The sequence below is a fragment of the Mytilus californianus genome, unplaced genomic scaffold (assembly GCF_021869535.1).
Source record: "Mytilus californianus isolate M0D057914Y unplaced genomic scaffold, xbMytCali1.0.p SCAF_10, whole genome shotgun sequence".
In the NCBI taxonomy this organism is placed as follows: Eukaryota; Metazoa; Mollusca; class Bivalvia; order Mytilida; family Mytilidae; genus Mytilus; species Mytilus californianus.
In genome coordinates this window covers 74,972,751-74,999,544 of record NW_026262582.1, presented here as the reverse complement: position 1 = coordinate 74,999,544, position 26,794 = coordinate 74,972,751, and the positions used below count along the sequence as shown (strand labels likewise).

At 33.2% G+C, this 26,794-nt stretch overlaps 1 protein-coding gene and 1 long non-coding RNA gene across 5 annotated transcripts; both read right to left on the bottom strand.

Moving 5' to 3' along the window:
• Window positions 1-2,254: 2,254 nt before the first annotated feature.
• Window positions 2,255-26,794, bottom strand: LOC127718536 (cyclin-Y-like protein 1). The gene is made up of 8 exons (XM_052224609.1): window positions 26,278-26,794; window positions 22,526-22,603; window positions 20,696-20,760; window positions 17,593-17,769; window positions 16,363-16,482; window positions 13,897-14,063; window positions 6,841-7,003; window positions 2,255-5,155 (listed from the first exon to the last, which is right to left on the bottom strand). Exons 1-8 carry the CDS (start codon window positions 26,474-26,476, stop codon window positions 5,042-5,044), a joined length of 1,083 nt encoding a protein of 360 aa, XP_052080569.1. The 5' UTR covers window positions 26,477-26,794; the 3' UTR covers window positions 2,255-5,041.
• LOC127718537 (uncharacterized) lies at window positions 14,749-16,247 on the bottom strand. 4 transcript variants are annotated; one of them, XR_007989885.1, is made up of 6 exons: window positions 16,180-16,247; window positions 15,884-16,001; window positions 15,706-15,823; window positions 15,409-15,645; window positions 14,935-15,172; window positions 14,749-14,875 (listed from the first exon to the last, which is right to left on the bottom strand). It is a non-coding gene; the product is annotated as an uncharacterized LOC127718537 (long non-coding RNA). The 4 variants fall into 4 exon arrangements; XR_007989887.1 differs by having other exon boundaries at window positions 15,943-16,001; XR_007989884.1 differs by having other exon boundaries at window positions 15,884-16,247.

Below are 26,794 nucleotides of genomic sequence, written 5' to 3'. Positions count from 1 at the left end.
TTTCAAATCAGAACTTCAGAAGTATCTGTTGGTACTGCCAAACTTCCAGTGCACTCTTATACATGTTATATGCAAATAATGGCAATTATGTCGTATTTTCCAGCACAAGCCAGGCTAAGGCATTATTGTTTTGACATCCAAAGACTTATTTTAATTTACGACAATATGGCTATGAATAGTGGAAATTGCTGATTTAACGTGCATAGATTCAATGGAGCTAGGAATCATTGGGTTTATACCTTTAGGGTTTTTTTCCTTCATGAGAGACAGAAAACAGACTGTTCCATTTCAAACTAATCTGGGCTTTTCTATAACTTGATTATTTGAATTTATTCTGTAGGCCATTTGTTAACCTGATATCCTGTAGGCCATTTTTTTCCACCCGATTAGATTTCATTTGCTCTTAACTTGGAGATGGACAAGTTGAAATTGTCATTTATCAAAACAATACTTTAACAGAATTAATTATGTTTTGAACATCTTTATGTATTTTTACATTAATTTTATCTTTCTTTTAAATTAGAAAACCAGTTTACAAATCTTAAATAAGAATTTGGTGACCTACATTACATTGTAGCATTTGTGATAATACCTAAACGTTTTATTTCTTTCTTTTTTTAGTAAAACAGTGAGATTGAAAATGGCAATTGACTATATAAGTACCTATTGAGACAATTACACACAGTATTATGCATATAATTACATTTTTCTGACTGTAAAGTCAACGACACAAACATACATGTATAATACTGTCCAATATCATTCACAAAAACAAATCTGTATCCTCGACTTCACTTCAGTTGTTTTGTTTAGTATCACAGTATATATAAAGAGACTGGTAATTTTTTGTAAAAACTTCACTGATTAAATACCAATGTAATAACAAGAGTGCACACGCTGAAATGTCTCGCCTTCTTTACTAATCATTGATATTATGTTGATAGTCCTAAATATAAAGCTTTATTACAACTGTCACATAAACTTAACATTAACCAAGTAAACTAAACATTGACCAATGAACCATGAAAATGAGGTCAAGGTCAGATGAACCATGCTAGGCAGGCATGTACAGCTAACAATTCTTCCATACAACAAATATAGTTGACCTATTGCTTATAGTTTAAGAAAAACAAACGAAAACACAAAAACTTAACACTGAGCAATGAACCTTGAAAATGAGGTCAAGGTCAAATAAAACCTGCGTGACTGACATATAGATCATAAAATATTTCCATACACCAAATATAGTTGAACTATTGCATATAGTATTAGAAAAAAAGACCAAAACTCAAAAACTTAACTTTGACCACTGAACCATGAAAATGAGGTCAAGGTAAGATGACACCTGCCAGCTAGACATGTACACCTTACAATCATTCCATACACCAAATATAGCTGACCTATTGCATGCAGTATTAGAAAGAAAGACCAAAACTCAAAAACTTAACTTTGACCACTGAACCATGAAAATGAGGTCAAGGTCAGATGACACCTGCTAGCTAGACATGTACACCTTACAATCATTCCATACACCAAATATAGTAGACCTATTGCATACAGTATAAGAAAAACAGACCAAAACACAAAAACTTAACTATAACCACTGAACCATGAAAATGAGGTCAAGGTCAGATGACACCTGCCAGTTGGACATGTACACCTTACAGTCCTTCCATACACCGAATATACTAGACCTATTGCTTATAGTATCTGAGATATGGACTTGACCACGAAAACTTAACCTTGTTCACTGATCCATGAAATGAGGTCGAGGTCAAGTGAAAACTGTCTGACGGGGATGAGGACCTTGCAAGGTACGCACATACCAAATATAGTTATCCTATTACTTATAATAAGAGAGAATTTAACATTACAAAAAATCTGAACTTTTTTTTCAAGTAGTCACTGAACCATGAAAATGAGGTCAAGGACATTGGACATGTGACTGACGGAAACTTCGTAACATGAGGCATCCATATACAAAGTATGAAGCATCCAGGTCTTCCATCTTCTAAAATATAAAGCTTTTAAGAAGTTAGCTAACGCCGCCGCCGCCGCCGTAGCCGCCGCCGCCGCCGCCGCCGGATCGCTATCCCTATGTCGAGCTTTCTGCGACAAAAGTCGCAGGCTCGACAAAAACCTTCATTGGCATGCAAGAAAAATTACTCCCATGTATCATACAGATAAAAAACAGAAAGGAACAATTCTAAATTTATCTTGCTTATAAAAGGAGATCAGCTCTTTAAAATATAGCTGCAGAATACAATATTAACCACTTAAAGCCAAAACAAGTCTCATTAAACATGACTTAAGGATGTTCGCTCCTCTGTTAAAAAATAACAAGCTTTTAAAAAGACTGTTAAAATTGATAACATATATATAATGGAACTTAGAAAGCAGAAAAAATTGAAAGGTCCGTGTTCTTGTTTTTGAGATATAAGCAATTGAAAATTTGGCGGGAAGTGATTCTCTCTAGATTTTTTATGCGTTCAACATTGGCACCTTTTTTCTTTCAAAAACTATGAAAAAATAACAAGGATTTTATAAGATTTTCAAATATGGCTTTTTAAACTATATGTAATAAAACTGTGAAAAGAAAAGTAGGGGTTAGTGGGCAAATTTTTTTATTGGCAATACATGGACAAAACCAGAGAGTTTCGAATATCTGACAGAAATTCAAAAATAAGAGGAACGAACATCCTTAAAGCCAAAACAAGTCTCAATAAATATGACTTAATAACTGTCTGCCATGATTGTTTTTCATCTATTGCTTTAGTATAATTGCTTTTCTCATTTTGAATTGTTTCACATTATGTCATTAAAGGGCCTTTTATACTATACAGTACGAGTGCTGCTCATTGTTGAAGGTAGTTCAGTGACCTATAGTTGCTTACATCCTTGCGCTCTGGTCTTTTGTGGATAGTTCGCAATCATACCACATCTTCTTGTATCAATTTTTGTACCTAGGCTGAATATAGTAACATTTTCAGTTTAACCTCATGTACCTGCAACCCAACATTTTAATTTTTAGTGAAAAAAATTGTCAAAATCCTTCCTGCACTGATAAGGTGTTCTGACTGATTGATTTTTTGGTGTTTAACACCATTTTCAGCACTAATGGCTATATGTTAGCAGTCAGTGTTCATTGGTGGAAGAAGCTGAAGTACCCAGAAAAGAACACCAACCTTTGTCACCAAGATATTTTGAAAGTCTAGTCCTTTCTAAGAAGTTGTCACTATAGTTCAACATTTTTTTTTTTAAATCTAAATCCAGACATCTATTTCCTGTATTTTATTATAAATCATTAAATGCTTGTATGTCTAAAACATGCAAAGGGACTATCTTTTTTTTCTTATATCAATAAACATTTATAATTATAGAAAAAGTTGTTAAATAGCAAAGTGTGGGTATTTTGAAATTTAGCAGCCTATATTCAGTCTACAGTAGTGTATAATACCTATTCCCTCTGACAACTATGTCTTGGGTAAAAAAGTGTGTATAATACATGCCCAAGTACGGTAAATTTATTATCATAGTCAACAGCCAATAGTTAATACACAAATATCTGATTGGATCATTTGCTAAATAATATACTATTTCATTATTTTTAACAAGAAAATGTGTCCATAGAACACCAAGTCCTGCTTGCACTATTATATTTCCATTTTCAGTGAACCAGGAAATATTGGTCAACAACTGAATTTAATTTATATATATATTAAACAGTTCACCTTATAATGAACATATGTACAAGACTTCACGTTGATGTAACAACAAATAACCTTGAAACCAATATTTTAACCTGATACAGGACGGACGGACAGACCAGAAAACAAAATGCCACTGTACTATTGTAAGCAGGACATAAAAATCAGTCTTATTCATGATGGGCAGTTTGAAATTTGAACCAGAGACATATACAGTACCTGAGATTAGCAAACTTACATTACAGGTACTATAAATTCCCTAATTATTGCAAGGTTTTTATATATGTAAGTTATGTGACTGGTTGAGTATCACAATAATTAGAACTCACATTCTGATATCATCTTATATCTGTATGCAAATTTGTGTAATGTATAATTTTTCTCAAATTTTTGTCCTTTCTTCAAAAATCCCAACAATGGATAAACTCAATAATTTTTTCAATTTCCATTATTATAAATTCTGTGCACAAGGCTTTATGAGCCTTCTCTCACATTAATATTGTTTGAAAACGAAACAAAAAACAATAAATAATATAAGATAATAAATAAAATACTGAAAAGTTAATGTATAGATCCACATAAAATATTAGAAGGAATTACTTTGTGTGATGTTTGTATACTGTTTTATCAAGTCTATCACAATGAATTATTAGTTCCTGTAGTTGATATAGTCAAGAATTTGATTTTGTAAGGTTTTATGGACTCCCCCTTTTTTTTTTTAACACTGGTATTTTTGTAAAAATATTTGTTAATTGAGGAAAATTGAATATGAGAAAAAGAACACCAACCAAATTCTGACAAGACAGTTTTCAATCTCATGTACTATATGTCTCTGCTTAAAACAACATGATCAAGATTTTTTAGACAAAACATGAAGCATTTCATTTTTTGAAATTTTTCAGGGATTAAAATTTTAAAACTTCATTTAAAAAAACGTTTTACTGATTAATTTACATAAAACAAGTTAAAAGGCATGTTGTTATAAATGACAACACTATGGCTCTTTGAACAATATTAGATAATTTAGATATGACGACTATGCTTTGTCTTGGGTTACTGGTCATCAAGTTAAAAGGCATGTTGTTATGAATGACAACATTATGGCTCTGTGAACAATATTAGATAATTTAGATATGACAACTATGCTTTGTCTTGGGTTACTGGTCATCAAGTTAAAAGGCATGTTGTTATGAATGACAACATTATGGCTCTGTGAACAATATTAGATAATTTAAATATGACGACTATGCTTTGTCTTGGGTTACTGGTCATCAAGTTAAAAGGCATGTTGTTATGAATGACAACATTATGGCTCTGTGAACAATATTAGATAATTAAGATATGACAACTATGCTTTGTCTTGGGTTACTCGTCATCCCGTCCAGACTGTTAGACCTAAATAATGATGGTTTCTGTAATTTGGCAAGGGTTTCTTCTGTAGACATTGCCTGAAAACAAAACACAACTCTGTAAATGCATAATGGCAAAATTGTTTATAAATGCCAAAGCCACATCAGGACGTGCTTACTCTTCCACAGCATGTCATATTGTAAGCGAAGTCTTAATCTATGTAGCGGCACTGGGTCTGAGACATTGCTGATATAAACCTTTGATTTAAATATCATAAAAATCTTGCAAGAATATTAATTGTACATGTAAGAGTGCTTACAAAATATGATTTTCGAAATTTGTTGAGAGATTGCTGATAAAAACCTTTGATATAAGAATTATACATATTACAGTGCTTACAAGACAGGACTAACGGATGTAGATATGTAAGGACGGGTGGACGCCAAGTATTTCTATGTTCCCCACATCGGGGGCATTATTCAGAATTTTTGCAATAATCTTATTATTGAGAAAATCATTTGTAGTGAGTTTTTTTTTTTGGAAAGCCACTGTTATGTTTACAAAACATGAAAGCATTGAAATAAATTGATAATTAACGAGTGTGGATTCAATTATATATTTTGGTACCAATTTTCTTGGATTGATCATGAGGATTAGGCAAATTATAAAGGGCCATAACTCAAGAACTGTAAAAGTGACAATACCCAAATTTAAACTTGATCTGAGTTTTGTGGTTATAAGCATTGTTTATAAGTTTCATAACATTTAGTTGACGTAAACTTAAATTATAGAATAGAAACGAAAAATTCAGCAATTTTCCCATTTTTAAAGGGGCATAACTCTAGAATAGTAGATGTGACGCCACCAAAATTCAATCATTATCTGTGTTTTGTGGTAATTAGCATTGTGCATAAGTTTCATAACATTTGGTTGAGGCAAACTTTAACTAAAGTTAGAGAATGGAAACGAAAAATTCAGCAATTTTTCCATTTGTAAAGGAGCATAACTCTCGAACGGTAAAAAAGTGATGCCACCAAAATTCAAACTCGATCTGTGTTCTGTGGTATAAGCATTGTGGATAAGTTTCATAACATTTGGTTGAGGCAAACTAAAGTTAGAGAACGGAAACCAATTTACGGATGTACGTACAAAGTACAGACAGATGAGGGTAAAACTTAATGCCCCCTCCACTATGACTGGGGCATAAAAATGAATTTTCAGGGACATTTGATTTCAGGATTTTGCATACAAGCCTATAGAAAATTTGTAATTTGTTGATCATCTAAATTTGTCGTTCACCTGTAAAATCCATGAAAATAGGTATCCTACCAAAGTTAATGAATCCGCAGTAGCTGACCTCTAGATGTCTCTTTCGTGTTTGTGTGTGTTCGTGTGTGTGTGTTTTGAAAAGCTCTCTCATTGACATATTCCTGGCTACTTTTTTCACAAACACAAAATAACTTGTAATACTCTTGTAAAGTTAGAATTCCTTAACTAACTTGAAATGCTTGGTAGCCCTTTCCTTATTAAGGGGCACGAGCATGTTGTGGAAAATTACTAAAAAAAATTATATCAATTAACTATTTTGACAGCCCTTTCTTTAGTAAGGGGCTCCATTGGGAAAACCATATCATTTCAGTTAAATATCTCTAACTTAATAGACTCTTACTTTATAAAGGGGTTCCAGTGGGAAACCCATATCATTTCTGTTAAATACCTCTAACTTAATAGCTCTTACTTTATAAAGAGGTTCCAGTGGGAAACCCATATCATTTCAACATACCTCCAACTTGATAGCTCTTTCTTTATTGAGGGGCTCCAATGGGAAACTCAGATCATTTGCATCTGCCAGCACTCTCAGATCAAAATAATATTTGGCATAAACACTAGCAGGAACATTGATATTAAAGTCTATCATTTCCAAAAACTTTCTTTCAAGATCATTTCTGTCAAGATAAAAAATAAATAACATTTCAATCATCTAAGTCTGCTGCAAAATACTAACCAAAAGACCATGTTCCTGCAACTTCACTGAATTCAATATAGAAATAAGGAAATGTGGTATGATTGCCAATGAGACAACTTTCCGCCAAAGTTCAAATGTATTGGATGTAAGCATTTATAAGCAACCTGTATGGCCTTCAGGATTAGTGTTTTTTTTTAACTTGCATTGAACAAAGTATATATATATTCCAAATGAATTTACAAGTTAAATAAAATGCTTCGCTGGGTGCAGCTTGATACGACCGCAGAGGTCGAACCCTGAACAGTTGGGGCAAGTATGGACACAACATTCAAGCTTGATACAGCTCTGAATTTGGATTGTGATTAAATATTTGACACAGCATAGGTTTCTGACACAGAAAGAATGTGGTCTAAGAACTTCAATTTTTTTAATTTACCTATTATGGTCCAATGTCCAAAATCAAAATACATGGTTAGATTCAGTATATCAAAGAACCCCATATATTCAATTTTTGTTAAAATCAAACTAAGTTTAATTTTGGACCCTTTGGACCTTAATGTAGACCAATTTAAATAAACTGCTTCGCTGAGCGCAGCTGGATACGCCCGCAGAGGTCTAACCCTGAACAGTTGGGGCAAAAATGGACACAATATTCAAGCTTGATACAGGTCTGAATTTGGATTGTAATTAAATATTTGACATACATCTATTATAGGTTTCTGAATAAATGTAGTCAAAGAACTTGAAGTTGGTTATATGAATTGAGTTTATATTCAATTAAAGATTTCTTGCTGTTGTGCAATACACTGTGAAGTTGCCCAATACTTAGTAAATCTGTTGTCAGACTAAAAACAAAAAAAAATATAAAATTCTAAAGGGAGCTTACATCAATAGATATAAACAGTTCACCAAAGTTTCATACGAATTGCTGAAAGCATTTTTGAGTTTTTGTCTGAAAACTGGAAAATCCCCCCTTTTTTAATGAATAAACCCCATAATTCGGAAATGTAAAATCTAAAATTTATAAATTTCTAAAGGGAGCTTACATCAATAGATATCAACAATTCATCAAAGTTTCATGAGAACTGCTGAAAGCATTTTTGAGTTATTGTCCGAAAACTGGAAAATCCCCCTTTTTTTCATGAATAAAACCCCATAACTCGGAAACGTAAAATCTAAAATTTATAAAAATCCTAAGGGAGCTCATGTCAATAGATATAAACAATTAACCAAAATTTCTTGCAAGTTGGTGAAAGCATTCTTGAGTTATAGTCCGAAAACTGGAAAATCCCCCTTTTTTTAATGAATAAAACCCCATAACTCGGAAACGTAATATCTAAAATTTATAAAAAACGAAAGGGAGCTCATGTCAATAGATATAAACAATTAACCAAAATTTCTTGCAAGTTGGTGAAAGCATTCTTGAGTTATTGTCCGAAAACTGGAAAATCCCCCTTTTTTTAATGAATAAAACCCCATAACTCGGAAACGTAATATCTAAAATTTATAAAAAACGAAAGGGAGCTCACGTCAATAGATATAAACAATTCACCAAAGTTTTAAGCAAATTGGTTAAAGCATTTTTGAGTTAATGTCCGACATGTTGACGACGGACGGACGGACAGACGGACGGACGGACAGACGGACGTACAGACAGACAGACGGACGTACAACGGTATACCATAATACGTCCCGTAAACGGGCGTATAAAAACGGGACCCAAAATTAAAAATCTAAACACACGGTTAGATTTGGCATATCAAAGAACCCCAATAATTCAATTTTTGATGAAATCAAACAAAGTTTAATTTTGGACCCTTTTGACCTCAATATGAACCAATTTGATAACGGGGTCCACAAATAAAAAATCTAAATACATGGTTAGATGCAGCATATCAAAGAACCCCATATATTCAATTTTTGTTGAAATAAAACAAAGTTTAATTTTGGACCCCAATTTGGACCAACTTGAAAACTGGGCCAAAAATCAAAAATCTAAATACATGTTTAGATTCAGCATATCAAAGAACCCCATATATTCAATTTTTGTTAAAATCAAACAAAGTTTAATTTTGGACCCTTTGGACCTTAATGTAGACCAATTTGAAAACTGGACCCAAAATTAAAAATCTAAATACACGGTTAGATTCGGGAAAACAAATAAATAAATGTGGTCAAAGATTTTACAAATCTAATGCGCCATACTGGTCTTCCTTTATAAATATGCATTTCTTTAAACATAATTTAAAAGCAGTGTAAGGGAAGTAACCAAAACGTTGTATTTGGATTACCTCCCTTACACTGTTTTAAATTATCTTAATTGTTCATTAACCATTACTTTATACATAATTTAAAAGCAGTGTAAGGGAGATAATTTCAATGATGTATTTGATTTATCTCCCTTACACTGCTTTAAATTATGTTTTTTACTAAAGTATTTGTCCATTAATGAGGACAACCTTGTTTTTCCCCCTTTTTTGCCCCTAATTCTTAAACGGTTTGAGCAATAACCCCCCAAAGCAAATCCTAACCATCCCTTTGTGGTATGGAAACTTGTAGTATAATTTCAGAGAGATCCATACACCGTTCCACAGTTATTGTCTGGAATCTAGAAAATGCTTATTTTTGGCCCCTTTTTGGCCCCTAATTCCTTAACTGTTGGTACCATAACCCCCAAAATCAATCCCCACCTTCCTTTTGTGGTATTGAACCTTATGGTAAAATTTCATAGAGATCCATTCACTTAAACTAAAGTTAGAGTGCGAAAACTAATGCGTCTTCATACGACGACGCTGGACGACGACGACGACGCCAACGTCATACCAATATACGACCACAAAAAATTTTTTGCGGTCGTATAATAAAAATTTGTAAGGGTTCGGCAGAACCCAGTGTCTCGCCTACTTTTGCTGTTGTCTATGTTTTCAATGTGATAGGGGAATGCACATAATAGATTTACAGGTAATGAAATAAAACGTTCGAAATGTATGAAAAAAGTTATGCTTGTTAAAAATGAATACAGTATGCAATCAAATCTATAGATTTATAAAAGAGTTGAAACATAAATTTATTGAATAAACAAATGATAATTTTTACATTTTCCTCTAGATACTATCTTTTAATTGTAAGAAGCTTCTGTCCAAGTTTGGTAAAAATCAAGGTTGGTTTATGAATGTAATAAACATTTTAAAAACTTTATGTAAGTATGTAATATCATGGAAGTATTATATTGACAGGAACTCCAACAAGCGGACTTCAAACATTTATAGTGCGATGCTGCAAAATCATTAAGTATCTGTTAATTAACTCGACATGTCTTATGGATGCATGGGATCCGATCAAATTTTTGGAACCTCTTGAATGATCGTAATTACGGAACATACCGAAATAACCAGATGTGTACTTAATTGTCAAGAAAATGACATTCACCAACCATGTGAATGACAAATATGTCAGTATTTACGGGTTTTGCTGCTTCACAACAAATAAAAAGAAAAGACACGAAATCCCCAATACTGTTTTCATCAACATGATCAAATGAAAAAAAAAAAACATAAAAGATCTGAGGAGTAAAAATACTCAGAAGCCATAAACATTTCAGTATAAGTTACAATCATGTTTAAAATAGTAGGATTTTTATTCATTAGAGGGTCTTTGGCTAATCACACGTAACTGTACATGTTAAGCTTGAAAATCATAAAATTCTCATGTAAAATAAACGAAAAAGTTATTATCAGTAATTATTATTGATATTTCAGAACTGTTAAGCTTTTTTAAAAACACATAAATAAATTCTAATGTGGTTTTCATGATAAAAAAAATAAACTGCTCAGAGCCTATAGCCATTATATATAGTGATCGTTCTTTAAATGCATTCAGAAATATTTAAAGCCATCCGTAAAAATAAATCTGTCAGACGTCATCAAGTATTCTCGGACTAGGTTGAATGTTAAGGTTTGTTTACAACGAATTATCATAAAAGGTGTAAAAATTCATCTGCATGTCTCGTAACCTGATATTGCTATGTAGAGGACATCAGATGTGTGTAATTATTAACCTCTTTTAGTCTTCAAAACATATTTGATAAATAAATTAATATCATTTTACGATATTTTATGATAGAGAAAACCATAAATCTTTGTGTTACACTCGATAAGAGTTTACAATCTTTAACCCAAAAATTGAGTTATCCGGCACCATCCAGCACACTACACGCGCATCACATTAACTTCTGCAAACACTCTTCTTCAGACTCATGTAATTTTTATAACAGGATATTTCCCGATTTCCTAGTTCTACTGATATAAATATATCAAACAAAACTAAAAATAATCTTAACTTCTTTCCTAAAACAAATAATTTTCTTTTGTCATTCTGTTAAATATGGACCGATTTTTTAGATTGTTTCAGCTGTAGCCTTTATTTATTGAACAGAAACAGGTGTCGTTATTCATGTAGCGATTCGCAAAAAGCCACAGGAGTTTCCATGTTTATCTACGTTGGTAGGTAGATAAGACCTTGGATAACAGATCACATGATAAGATCAGTTTCTGTAAACTTTACAGGCGACAGCGGCATCGCAGATACCCCACAAAGGAGTTATCACGTACTTGACAAACTGAGTCAGAACCTTTTATTTTCCTAAAGAAATCAGTGGGATGCGAATGTGCTAATTTTTCGTTGGAGTTCCTGTCAATATAATACTTCCATGGTAATATTAACTGGAAGAAAAACCATGAAAACTAAGTCCATTTATAAGTAATATACGGAAAAACAGGAAATAAATTTTAACAAAATTTCCTTCTAGATACTAGCTTTTGATCATAAACAAGCTTCTATCCAAGTCTGGTACAAATCGAGGATAGTTTAAGAAAGTTATTAAAATTTTTGAAACTTTAACCACAGAGTAAATGTAATGTTAACTGGCAGAAAAACTAAGTCCATTTATAAGTAAAATACGGATAAACAGGATTTTTTTTTACAAAATATACTTCTGGATACTATCTTATGATCATAAACAAGCTTCTGTCCAAGTTTGGTAGAAATCCAGGATATTTTAAGAAAGTTATTAAAATTTTAAAAACTTTAACCACAGACATGACAATGTGAATGTAATGTTAACTGGCAGAAAAAATAAGTCCATTTATTAGTAAAATACGGATAAACAGGATTTTAATTTTTTTACAAAATTTACTTCTGGATACTATCTTATGATCATAAACAAGCTTCTGTCCAAGTTTGGTAGAAATCCAGGATAGTTTAAGAAAGTTATTAAAATTTCAAAAACTTTAACCAAAGGGACGCTGCTGTCGCCGCTGCCGATAGAATGTAGGATCGCTATGTCTCGCTTTTGTGACAAAAATCGCATGCTCGACAAAAAGAAGAATGTGTCTGAGGACATGAATGAAACCCCCCCCCCCCCCTCCCCCCTTTTCCCCTCCAACAAAAATGAGACAGATGGACAGATGGTCGGACGGAAGGACGGAAGGTCAAGGGTAACACTTAATGCCCCCGTCACCTATGACAGGGGCATAAAAAAGACAGTAAACTACTGTCTATCATTTTACACAAATCTTTAACTATAATAACAAGAATGCACATACTTTATTTATCACGACTGAAATTGTATTGAAAGTCTTCAAAATAAAGGTTTACAACAAATACCACATCAATTAACAATTTCAATGATCTACGTAAATGAGGTCAAGGTCAGATGAACCCTATCAGATGGACATGTACATTGCATGGATTTTTATACCATTACTCAGTGTCCGGTATTCGGACCCATTCCCAATGGCAAAACCCCTTCATTTTTCCAAATTTCAAGAGGATAAATTCCCAAAAAATCTCAAAACTATATTATTCAAGTAATACATGTGTAAAACTATTGAAAACATATCTGACTGACAAAAAGTTGAAAAACAACTTTGATAAATGGCCACTTTAAGGATGTTCGCTACTCTGTTTCAAAATAACAAGCTTTTTAAAAGACTGATATAAATTGATAGAATATAAATAAAGGAACTAAATCAGCAGAAAAAAATGAAGGGTCTGTGTGCTTGTTTACAAGATATAAACCACTGAAAATTTGGCAGGAAATGATTCTCTCTAGATTTTTCATACATTTAACATTGGCACCTTTTTTTCTTTCAAAAAGTATGAAAAAATAACAAGGAATTTATAAGATTTTCAAATATATATACCAAGAAAAACCCCTGTATTGATCATTCTATTTCATTCTCTGGCCTTTGTTAGTCTTGTATATAGACTTTTTTTTAATTTAAGTTCATTTATATGTTTCGGAGTTTAGTGTGACGTCCATTTTCACTAAACTAGTACACATTTTTGTTTAGGGGCCAGCTGAAACCAACCACCAGGTGCGAGATTTTCTTGCTGTGTTGTAAACCCATTGGTGGCCTTGGGCTGTTTTCTGCTCTTAGGTTGGGTTGTTGCCTCTTTGACACATTCCCCATTGGATTTGATCAACCATTTTACAACTTACCACTAACATGCAGTTCTGAACAACCCGAAATAAAAGATTAAGAAATTTGAAATTTCACACCCACAAAATAACCTGGTATACATAAGAACATACAAGCCGGTGCTAGGCGCCCTCTTAAGCTGCAGTGAGGTGAGAGTTTTTTTGCTCCGTGTTCAATCCTCACTGTGACTTTGAGATGAAAAACAGCAATAAAAGCCCTGTTCCTTCGCTTTTTGCTTGTTTTCTTGCTGTGCATGACTTATTTTATGTCATGGATGGATACCTTTGTTTTTTATTATACAAAAATGCAATATTTTCTGATTTCCCTATAACTATAGTCATTCTTATCTTTATTTCAAGAACCTTTGGTTTATATCCCTATGTATACATACATATCTTCAACTGCAATGTCTTTCAAGATCTGACAATAATCGACATTCCAAACAGCTTGATCGTCCCAGACCTTAGAGGATAGAAGGATAGCACCTAATACAATCCGTCGCCAGTTAGCTGGCATTATGTCTATTTCAGCATAATGTAAAAGTCTTTCTAAATATACCTGTGCAAATAAAAAATAATAATTAAAAAAGTTGTTATATCTAAAAATGTGCACACAATCAACAGTGGTAAAGTTCTTTAAGCAGTCCGACTACTGTATCATTAGCCTGTCATTAGATTTCATAGCTGACAATGCGGTATAGGTTTTGATCATTGTTGAAGGCAGAATGGTACACATGACCTATTGCTACAGTTGTTGACTTCTATGTCATTTGGTCTCTGGTGGAGAGTTGTCTCACTGGCAATTATACCATATCTTCTTAATTTTATTTTTGCCATGGCTTTGTCAGTTTACTTTTAACTTAGGAGTTTGAATGTCCCTTTGGTATCTTTCACCTCTCTTTCACATTCATAATTTGAGAAGCGATTTTCCTTAAAAAATACTTTTAGAAATTTGAAATTTCTAAAAATTAAATATTTTCAACGAGTTTTTAAATACTTTTCAATCATGTTAAATAGATCTCATATTTTTACCAGTAATCATTGATTCACAATACTAAATTTATGCATGCATTAATTTCTGAACTGAGTAATTTTTTGGCAAGGGTTGTATCAGAATAAAAATAATGAGGGCAAGGGACCAGTGAGGCACTTTTTTTTAAACCCCTACCACCCAAAAAATCAAATTTTTGTTTTACTTGTATTTCTAACAAAATTCTATAGAAATATCATACATAATTAATTAATTTGAGTGCCTCCCATTCCCCACCACAATTAATCATAGAACAGCCCAATGAACCCAGCCTATGAGTACCTACCATTCCCCACCACAATTAATCATAGAACAGCCCAATGAACCCAGCCTATGAGTACCTACCATTCCTCATCACAATTAATCATAGAACAGCCCAATGAACCCAGTCTATGAGTACCTACCATTCCTCACCACAATTAATCATAGAACAGCCCAATGAACCCAGCCTATGAGTACCTACCATTCCTCACCACAATTAATCATAGAACAGCCCCAATGAACCCAGCCTATGAGTACCTACCATTCCCCACCACAATTAATCATAGAACAGCCCCAATGAACCCAGCCTATGAGTACCTACCATTCCCCACCACAATTAATCATAGAACAGCCCAATGAACCCAGCCTATGAGTACCTACCATTCCCCACCACAATTAATCATATAACAGCCCAATGAACCCAGCATATGAGTACCCACCATTCCCCACCACAATTAATCATAGAACAGCCCAATGAACCCAGCCTATGAGTACCTACCATTCCCCACCACAATTAATCATAGAACAGCCCAATGAACCCAGCCTATGAGTACCTACCATTCCCCACCACAATTAATCATAAAACAGCCCAATGAACCCAGCCTATGAGTACCTACCATTCCCCACCACAATTAATCATAGAACAGCCCAATGAACCCAGCCTATGAGTACCTACCATTCCCCACCACAATTAATCATAGAACAGCCCAAATGAACCCAGCCTATGAGTACCTACCATTCCCCACCACAATTAATCATAGAACAGCCCAATGAACCCAGCCTATGAGTACCTACCATTCCCCACCACAATTAATCATAGAACAGCCCAATGAACCCAGCCTATGAGTACCTACCATTCCCCACCACAATTAATCATAGAACAGCCCCAATGAACCCAGCATATGAGTACCCACCATTCCCCACCACAATTAATCATAGAACAGCCCAATGAACCCAGCCTATGAGTACCTACCATTCCCCACCACAATTAATCATAGAACAGCCCAATGAACCCAGCCTATGAGTACCTACCATTCCCCTACACAATTAATAATAGAACAGCCCCAATGAACCCAGCCTATGAGTACCTACCATTCTCCACCACAATTAATCATAGAACAGCCCAATGAACCCAGCCTATGAGTACCTACCATTCCCCACCACAATTAATCATAGAACAGCCCAATGAACCCAGCCTATGAGTACCTACCATTCTCCACCACAATTAATCATAGAACAGCCCAATGAACCCAGCCTATGAGTACCTACCATTCCCCACCACAATTAATCATAGAACAGCCCCAATGAACCCAGCCTATGAGTACCCACCATTGCCCACCACAATTAATCATAGAACAGCCCAATGAACCCAGCTTATGAGTACCTACCATTCCCCACCACAATTAATCATAGAACAGCCCCAATGAACCCAGCCTATGAGTACCCACCATTGCCCACCACAATTAGTCATAGAACAGCCCAATGAACCCAGCCTATGAGTACCTACCATTCCCCACCACAATTAATCATAGAACAGCCCGTATGAACCCAGCCTATGAGTACCTACCAAGGTTACTATTGCACATTCTGCAGTAAGTTGAGCAGCACTAAACAAATTCCTAACAAATCTGTATATATGTTTATGTTCAGGATCACGTGTGTTGTAATCTTCGGGAACTAATTCCTTCTGCAAGTAGAAACAACAAGTGAAAGTGCGAGCTACTGCTCACTGATGATAACCCTGCTCAAATATACATTTGGAATATTTAAACCACAATGTTTTTAGGTATAAACATTGTTGAGTGATGAATCTGAAAACGCATCGTACAGCATAGCTGACTCATATGAACCCTGAAACAAGATTTCAGAAATCCTTGTAATGTAGTTCCTGAGAAAAATGTGATGATAATTTTCAACTTGGGTGTCATGTGTAAAATGATGTAAGTGTTCTGTAAACAGGAAGTTGGTTGAGTGATGAATCTGAAAAGGCATCACACGGTATAGACTTATACAAACCCTGAAACCAAATTTCAGAAATCATTATGATGTAGTTCCTGAGAAAGATGCGACGAAAAATATTCATGGGATAAATGGACGGACTGAAGGATGGACCGACAGACAGACAGAGGTAAAACAGTATACCCCCACTTTTTTAAAGCGGGGTATAAATTGATGAGTGAATACACATTTATTTCATTTTTGTGGATAAAAATTTCTCAAGGATTGAGAAAAATCTCTATTACTGTGATCACTTATATCATGTACATAGAATTATAGATCATAAAAGACAATAACTTGCTGAAGTAGTGCCCTACTGACAAAATCTGGAGCGATCTGAGGTGCTCTGAAGGTTAAGAAATAAAAATATGGAAAACATTACTATAGTAATATTATTTCGTGCATTTAGAAATCAATATGTTCAACGGCCATGAGTGAATAATGTTTGTGGTTATTCAAAACTTTATACTTTTTCAAAATTAAAAGTTCAGTAGTCTTTTTCAACAATTAAGGTGGTACATACAGATAAAGGGAGATAACTCTGTAAAAATCAGCTGAACGTTTTAATCACATCCTATTGTTAAGGAAATATTAAGCTTCTCAATGATCAAAATTAGTGTTTGTCAAACTGCTTTATATCCAATGAAATTTTTCCGACAAAGTGTGTGGTTCAAGTTTTTTGAAATTTTTATATTTTTGTCAAAGGGTCAAAGTAAGTACTGTTTCAAAATTTTACGAAAATTAAACTAGCCAATTAGTTTTAGTCAAGGTGTTTGGTACCACCCTAAAGTGTACATACAGATAAAGGATGTGCCTTCTCATCAAATATTTCCAGAGTTCGGTTACTCTCACGGTTTCTGATGTGGAAGTACACAGCATAAGCTACGGCCTTGATTGTGTTTTTAAGGTTTGGTTGACTGACTGTGGAATCATCTATAAATATCGTAGAACACGAACTGCACTTTCTCAGAGCATTCTGAAAAAGAAGAAAATAACTTATTTCCTTTATATAAAAAGTATATAAGATGTACATATATTTTGAATCTGCATGTTATATAGAATTAAATTTAAAACATTTATAGAATTTGGTATACAAATCATAAAAGTATTTTATATATACTTGAAGATGTAAGTAATATTTACTTGTACAAGTAAATTTGTCAAATTAAAATTTTCTTTTCAATCTTTGAATAATCTCCCTTTATGCTTCTCCAAAAATTTACTTCCAGAGCTCCAGATAAGCTGCGTATTTGCGTGATCACGCAATACAAATGATTAAAAACCCAATGCAATTGCCCATTGCAGGGTTCAATAACCCAATTAATTCAAAGGAAAACCCAATTATATGCCAAAACCATAAGTTCTTAACGCTTTTATTCGCTATCGTTTGCGTTATTTACCCTTATCTAATAACAATCGTCGCGTAAATCTATTTTTATAATATTTATAATTGGAAATTTCCTTTCGTTCTAAAAATAGAGCCCTGCATCAAGTAGCTGAAATGGGTCCCTGTTGGAATTTTCCGTTGCTCAAAAGGTTCACGTGTTTATGAACACATTTCGATCTTCTCGGAGTTTATCCAATTAGCGTTTGTCATGTTTTCATACTTTTTTTGAATTGCTCTGGACTTATCGTAACATACAATGAATTAAAACGAAAGTAAATGTCCGGTATCATATTGAATAGAAGCATGTTTTCAGCTTCTTTTTGATAGCTGAGGACAAGTTATGATGATAACAAGACCCAGCTAGTGTTTTATGAAGCGTCCTTTGAACGCACGGGCGTGTTTGCGTACCTTAACGAGAACATTGCTAGAACGATATTAAACACGGGGTTTCTTCAATTCTTCATTTTTAGTTGATGAGTGAATACACATATCTGTTTTTTCACGTCAATGCAGCTTGACACTTTCTTTATTTTGGTCTAATTGTTCTGTATGCTTAAGATAGCTGTCTTATTGGCAAGTGTTATTTATTTATTTGATGTTGCAGAATTATTTGTAAATTGAAGTTGAATGTGGTGTCCGTAATTAAACCACCCTTTAAACCAGGTCAAGGTTTTGGGGTATATTTTAAATCTGGGAACTTCTTATTATTTTTATTAAAAAGTAGATCTGGCAAATAAGTGAAAGGACTGGCAAAACTTTCTTACAGCACCTAAATTTCACATATATTACATAAAAATCTTAACCCATAGCCACACCTACCCCAAATAAACTGTAGGATATCATATGGGATCTAGAAAGGTAATTAGTTACTGTATAACTAGTGATACCAGCTGCAGTTTATATAAGTTGCGAGAAAATACAAAACTGGCAGAACGTTTAAAACGGGACACAAATCAAACGTACAATTGCTCGTCAGTGAATAAACCAAACAAAACAGCTAGCATATATACAAAGAAAGAAACATATTAAAGATGGAAAAACATCTTGGGTTGATATAATGTGATTATAACATGCCTAAATATTCAATATTGTGTTGATGAAAAAACCCAATACATTAAGGAGCTTGGTGGTGAAAAACCCAATTTGATATTTGCTTGAGGGGTGAATCGGAATTGATAATGCAATTAAAAAACTCTATCACCCAATTACATAAAAAAATGATGGGTAAAAACCCCAATTTGTGAATTCTTATCTGGAGCTCTGTACTTCTACAACTTAATTTTTTAAAACCCCTCAAATTTTCTATTTTTGTTTGAAAGTCAAATATTTGTTTCCTTATTTTTGAAATATTTTTCTTTAAATAATCCTGATTAAAATTTAAACTTTAAAATCCCTACAACTCACAATTGCTATCTATTTAAGTGTGCAAAGTCTTAAATAAATGTTCCCTGGAGTAATGTAAATATGCAGGATTTTCAAAAATAACAGAAAAATGAGATTTTCATTGTCAATAAAGATTCTATTATACATTATAAACACAGAAACATAAACACTCTTATAGAGCAATACACACAATGTAAAAACTAGAAGAAAATATGAATTTCTTACACATCCAGGTAAAACAATCTGGACTAAGGGAGATAACTCTACTTCCAAAATCAGTTACCTGTACATGTACCAGAAATACAATTTATTTAAGAGTACAAGTCTTACCCTTGACTGTTACTCTTAGAATTCAATCTAGGTTACAACTTTGCTAGAATCTTATACGTTACATGCATTCAATCAGACACGTATAAAAATGCATGCAACTCTCGTGTGTCCAACTAAGGCAATATTAGGTCATTACATAACACAAATGGTGATTCAGCTAAAAAATCTCTTGATGGTAATAGAACATGGTGGTCTCGGTTTATTTGATTTTTTAAGTCCCTAACGTTTTACCAATTTGTATATATATATATCTATTTGTTACTGTAAATTCAGCAATTATTGTCAAAATTGCAATGGACAGGATTTGCGAAATTTTGAAACATGTTTAAACTTTTATAGCATTAGTTTCTGAATGATTAATCGTGTACGCTATAGTCCATTTTTCAACAATCCTAATAATGAATGTAGACAAAAAATTCAGAATTTCTAGCATTCAGCAAAATAATTCAAATTGAATCATCCAAAATCAACAGGGTATATGTAGGACTCAAATCTATGGCGGGTTCCAAATCTATGGCAGATTCCTAATCTATGGTAAATGTGACGTCATGCCATCCCAAATCTATGGCAGATTGTTTTACAATCCTAATCTATGGAACCCACCATAGATTTGAGTCCTACATATATAGAGTAAAACACAAATAGCAGGTAGAGATTTGAACCTAAATATTTACATACATTTTGAATGTGTTCTCTTTGAGAGTTTCTGGGTTCATTATTGAACCTAAATATTTACATACATTTTGAATGTGTTCTCTTTGATAGTTCCTGGGTACAATATTGAACCTAAATATTTACATACATTTTGAATGTGTTCTGTTTGATAGTTCCTTGGTTCATACTGACTTATCCTTCTCTTCTTGTAATCTACAATAAATATAAATAAACTTTTAAAAATCTTTAAGGAGGTACATAACACCTAAGGGAGATAACTCTTTAAATATCAGCTGAACATTTCAATCATGTACTATTAGTAAAGAGAAATTAAGCTTCCCCATGATCAAAATTACTGTTTGTCAAACATATATATCCAACGAAATTATTCCTGTAAATTGTGTGGTTCAATTTTTTTTATAATTTTTATATTTTTGTCCACAGGTCAAAGCAGATATTTAGTCAAAATTTTATGAAAATTAAACGAGCCAAATATATTTTAGTCAAAGTGTTCGGTAACCCCTTAAGTTCTATAGGTTCATTATCCAACTACAAATTTGAAAGGAACATCATTAGCAGAAATAGGAAAGATTGAAAAAAGTTGAGTATATCCAGGTACAAAATTAGTACCAATAATAACATGGCTAGATTGATTGTGAAAAGTTATACATAAATTTATATTGTATTTATGCATTTGAATAAAAGGGTACTAAAGTTAAGAGTACGGAAACAGGAAATTTAGCTATTTTTGCATTTATGAAGGGATATAACTTTAGAACAGTGAAAGTGACACCCTCCAACATGTCAAATTCAAACTTGACCTGAGTTTGGTGGTAATAAGCATTGTGTATAAGTTTCAGAACATTAGGTTGAGAACTGCAACTACGCCAATTTTTCCATTTATAAAGGGACATAACTTGAGAATGCTGAAAGTGACGCCACCCAAATTTAAAAAAAAAACAATTGGGGAATAATCTTATCCTTAAACAATGTTAAATATTGCAATACATACTGAAAATAAGTTAAGTATTTTGTTTATATTTTGTATATTTAAAAATTGTATAAATTTACAATATAATTCCATTTAAAGTGACTAGCAGCAATTTTTTAGAGGGCATACTAGTCACCTTGCATTGGTTATCACTCTGAGATGATTTTTCCACATATATTTCTAACTGTTAAACATATATGTCAGGGCAAGGAATCTGTGTCATTGTAATCCTACCCAAAAACAATGAATAACATTTTAATGGCGGACGAAGAAAATTAACAAAAATAAACGATGTTTGGCAAGAAATTTGGAAAGGAATAGGACATTTTCAATGCAATTAATGGATTACAAATTTACTTCAGGCAACTTTCATCACGTTCTAATGAAGTAACACACTTACATTGTATTTTGCCGACACTAAATGATTTAATCATGTACGCTCTCGAGTCTTGCGGAAGTGATAAATTTGTCTTCATGAAATACATGCAACCAACTTAGCCAATGCTTGTCACCCTACGATCAGCAAAAAACCCAATACCGCAACTGGATCTCGAACTAGATAACGCTACAAGGCACATGGCGTAAAATTTTTCGGAAGAAAAAGGGCATGTCGTCCGAAAAAAATGCTAAATTGCTTTAGATAAAACACTATGTACAGTATGCTCGTGGGTGTGTTCTTTTCCTGGAATGTGACATACTGATTCGAGTTATCATCAGATTTATACTTACACGTAAATGAGCAACATGACAGGTGCCACATATGGAGCAGGATCTGCTTCCCCTTCCGGAGCACCTGAGATCACCTCCTGGTTTTTTGTGGCATTCGTGTTGCCCTGTCTTCACTTAAGCTTTCTATGTTTTGTTTTGAATACTGTTGCTTGTCTTTTGATCTTTTTTTTTTTGTCATGGCATTGTCAGTTTGTTTTCGATTCATGAGTTTGAATTTCCCTCTGGTGTCTTTCTCTCTCTACTTAAATATAAACTCACTTTTTGCTATCTCACTCTGTGACTTTGAAGAGAACAAGGTGGTAGCTGTAGGATGAATTGAAGGGTCAGCTTCATTTTCTGTAATCATAAAACACATTTTTTTTATTACATGAACTACCATTTTGTGATCACAAAATTGAGAATGGAAACAGGAAATGTGTCAAAAAGACAACAACCCGACCAAAGAGCATAAAATAACCGAAGGCCACCAATGGGTCTTCAATACAGCGAGAAAATCCCGCACTCAGACAAAATGTGTACTAGTTCAGTGAAAATGGACGTCACACTAAACTCTGAAATGTACATTATCATTTTATTTTGAAACAACAAATTATCCATAAGTCAGCAGAACCAACTTCATTGATTTTTAATTTCTAAATCAGGATCACTCGTTTATGACTTGAGGCATTATTGTTTTGACATCCAAAGACTTATCTTAATTTACGACAATATGGCTATGAATAGTGGAAATTGCTGATTTAACGTCCATAGATTCAATGGAACTAGCTATATATATATAGGAATCATTGGGTTTATACCTTTAGGGTTTTTTTCCTTCATGAGAGACAGAAAACAGACTGTTCCATTTCAAACTAATCTGGGCTTTTCTATAACTTGATTATTTGAATTTATCCTGTAGGCCATTTGTTAACCTGATATCCTGTAGGCCATTTTTTTTTCACCCGATTAGATTTCATTTGCTCCTAACTTGGAGATGGACAAGTTGAAATTGTCATTTATCAAAACAATACTTTAACAGAATTAATTGATTGTTCAAATGTTATAGGATTCATCATGTTCATCACAAGGTGATTTGATGAGTTCATAAAATCATAGTACACGAAGATGTGAAACCTGTTGGAGTAAAATGTTGTGAATAAAAGGATTTGGAACTTTAAATTTGTTTATATTTTTACTTGTGTGGACACTGAATTTTATTTTAAGTATATATATACATTGTATTTATATGCAATACAAAATATTATACCTGCAGTGTTTTTATATGATACTGTATTGTGTGTGTACAAGTATATAGAAAACCCTTAAAAAATAAATATTGACATGTAGTTGGTTTTTTTTTAATCATATTCTATACTATCAATTTGAATTTAAAAACAATTGGTTGCTAATCATGCTAATATATCATGCATTAGTTTCACCTGCATCTACCATTGTCTACCTCAATCTATTTCAAAAAGTCCCACAAAAAAATACTTGTAATTTGTATCTGATGGCTCAGTTTTTTATATCAAAAACTGAAAGAGAATGGTTGAGAGATTAAATTTATATCACCACTTGTCATAGTTTTGTAAAACAATATTAAGGCCATGGTAAAATGAATGTTGGTTTCCCTTAACATATGAAAATTATCATGGCCCAGCAATTTTTCCATTTGCAAAGGGGCATAACTCTAGAAAGGAAAAAAGTGACACAACCCAAATTCAAACTTGATCTGTGTTTTGTGATAATAAGCATTGTGTATAAGTTTCATAACATTTGATTGAGGCAAACTAAAGAAAGGAAACCAATTTCGGGACGTGTGGACCGACGGATATCATGGATGTAGACTGACATGGGGAAAACTTAATGCCCCCTCCTGTTGTCGTTATTTCCCACCCCTTAACATGCTTAACAACTGGTTAGCTCATAAAAAATGAATATAAACAAATTCAGCTGAGCTGTGTGATTACACAACATCCTCATGATGAAAATCAATTCAATGTAAAATTATTACTCAAACAGTCGCTCAGTTTCCCGTTAAATTGTTTTGTATGTAAAATCCAACATTGTCAAAGGAGGTACAAAGTCGACGTAGTATTATTTCATGTAATCATCCTCTGTATTGGTCCTTGGTCATTCGTCAATTCTGGTTTACCTGTGTGACCAGTAAATCACAAAGTTTTCTCCCTTATACTGATTTTGATAGCGACTTGATTTCAATATGAAGTCAGTCAGCCGGCCAGTTTCAGCAATTTTCAATAATATTTTGCCAATTTAAGTCATTATTTCACCAGAAAGATTACGCCCTGAAGTATAAAAATTCTTAAGACAGAATCATATACATATACAAGTCATCATATCTGTATACAGGTATAGAAGGAATTAGGAAATGGTTAACATACATTGTATATACAGTATGTATTGGTGTTGTTTAATAGGATACATGTCAACTGGTACCTTTGGCAACTTGTACTCAACCAACTCGTACCCTATTTTTACCAACTCGCACTTCTACGAACTCATACCTAATAGTTTTTAGCATAATACTTCTCTATATTATTTCTTATCGAAACAAACCCGTTCTAATTTTATCCACTAATTATCAATGATTAGTATATTGTATGATCATAATTATTTAATATGCCAAGGACTTGTATATATAGTATACAAATCTTTGAGTATGCCAGAGACATATATCAGTCAGGGGTACTACTTGTACAAGTAATCTTTACTTACATGAAGAAGTAAATAAAATATACCTATATAAGTTAATTATAATGTTTGAATAATCTCCCCTTAATTTTCTCAAAAATTTACTTGTATAAGTAAATTTTTTTTACAATCCCACAAAAATTCTCAAGTTTTGAGATGTTAAATCATGCATGCCTTTAACAATATTTCTCAGGTTAGCTCATAATTTTTGATAAGAGTTGAATGTTTCATCTCATTAATTCACCAAAGAAACTGATTGCGCAAAGATCTTAAGTATTTGCGCAAGGCCTTCAAAAATTACTCCTTGGGGGCTTGTAAATGAGCAGTATTCTGAAGATAACAGACAAATGAGATTTTCATTGTCCATGAAATTACACTTAAATGATTAGTAAAGACACTTGCAAAGGACAGACAATTCAAAATTCTGTTAGAGCAAAGAAGTTTTAAGAATTCAAGAAAAGAAGATAGGATGACTTTTTTACTTGTATAAGTAAAAAAATCTGAATGTCTAAGGGACATAATTAGGCCAAAAAATAATTTACCTATACAAGTAAATAAAATACACTTGTATAAGTATCCTACAAATTTACTTATATAAGTATATTAATATTTACTTCTTCAAGTAAATAAAAATTACTTGTACAAGTAGTACCCCTGACTGTATATCAGGGTCGTAATGGGGGCAACTTCATGACGAAAAACGGTAAAAAATCTTGCCAAATGACGTTAACAGTAATTTTTGGTGCATGACAATAAAATGTACACTTCCTTTAACATGGTTAAGAAGATAAAAAAATCGACTGATTTTGACGAATCACGGTAAAATTTTGACAATTTGACGCTAACCGTAGCCGAAAATGACCATTTGACGCCTGTCCAAACAATTTGATATAATCAAAAAATTCTAAGGACTAATGATTAGCAGATTAGCTTTGATTTATTTGAAACATGATATGTGAAAGAAAATATCAACTATAATGTATATAAATAATAATAAATCATGGGTACAAGTTTGTAAAAATAGGGTACAAGTTGGTTGAGTACGAGTTGCCGGAGGTACTAGTTATCGTGTACCCGTTTTATACACTTTTGGCGTTTCTATATACATTTATATACATTTTTATATGCATATATATGTATATGCAAGTCATCTTTATGGTTCCAAATGACATAAAGGTCCTCTTTAAGGTACAAAATAGCTTTTGTAATGGTACATTTTTTTTGTACTTCATGACTAGAATTCTAATCTTACATAGGGGTGTCAGGTTTAAAAACAAATAAAGCATGTAAAGGGTGTGACATTTTAGTATGTTCAATACCTTCTGGTAAGATTTCCCTGTCACTTATGTGTGGTACTGCTGACAAAGAAGGTGTACTCAGGTTATTGTGTGTTAGTGTCACACGCACGTCATCTTGTCTGTGATTAGCAAACTGTGGTGTAATTGAAGTCCTGTAGGCATCCTCAGGTCTTCTTGGCTTCGACCCTCCAAATGAACAGCAGGATTGCTTATTTCCCATCTATATTGCTCTTTACTATACCTTAAAAATTACTACATGGCAACCATGTGTCATGCTGATCATATATTGTCAGTTTTTTGGTATCAGCTGATTTTCTAAATCAGCGCACCCAAAAAGATGCTCGTGCCGGGTCGGACTTGCGTGTGAATCATCAATATGAATAGAAAAGCAGTATACTTTGTGAGAAAATAATGTTAAATTATTGAATTTGTGTGGATATAGGAACAATGTTCATGTTATTTGAACCAAATTTTGCTCAGATATTAAGTTATTATCCCTCATTTGTTCAACATCACAACGACGGAAATGTCGGAAGTG

What these genes read in the sequence shown, in the direction of transcription:
- LOC127718536 (XM_052224609.1), bottom strand. Translation starts at nt 26,476, where the DNA reads ATGGGAAATAAGCAATCCTGCTGTTCATTTGGAGGGTCGAAGCCAAGA. An exon ending in AGAAGGCACATCCTTTATCT is followed by an intron (nt 16,483 to 17,592) that starts GTATGTACACTT and finishes TTCTACTTGCAG; the next exon opens with AAGGAATTAGTTCCCGAAGA. An exon ending in GACATTGCAGTTGAAGATAT is followed by an intron (nt 7,004 to 13,896) that starts GTATGTATACAT and finishes TTATCTTGACAG; the next exon opens with AAATGATCTTGAAAGAAAGT.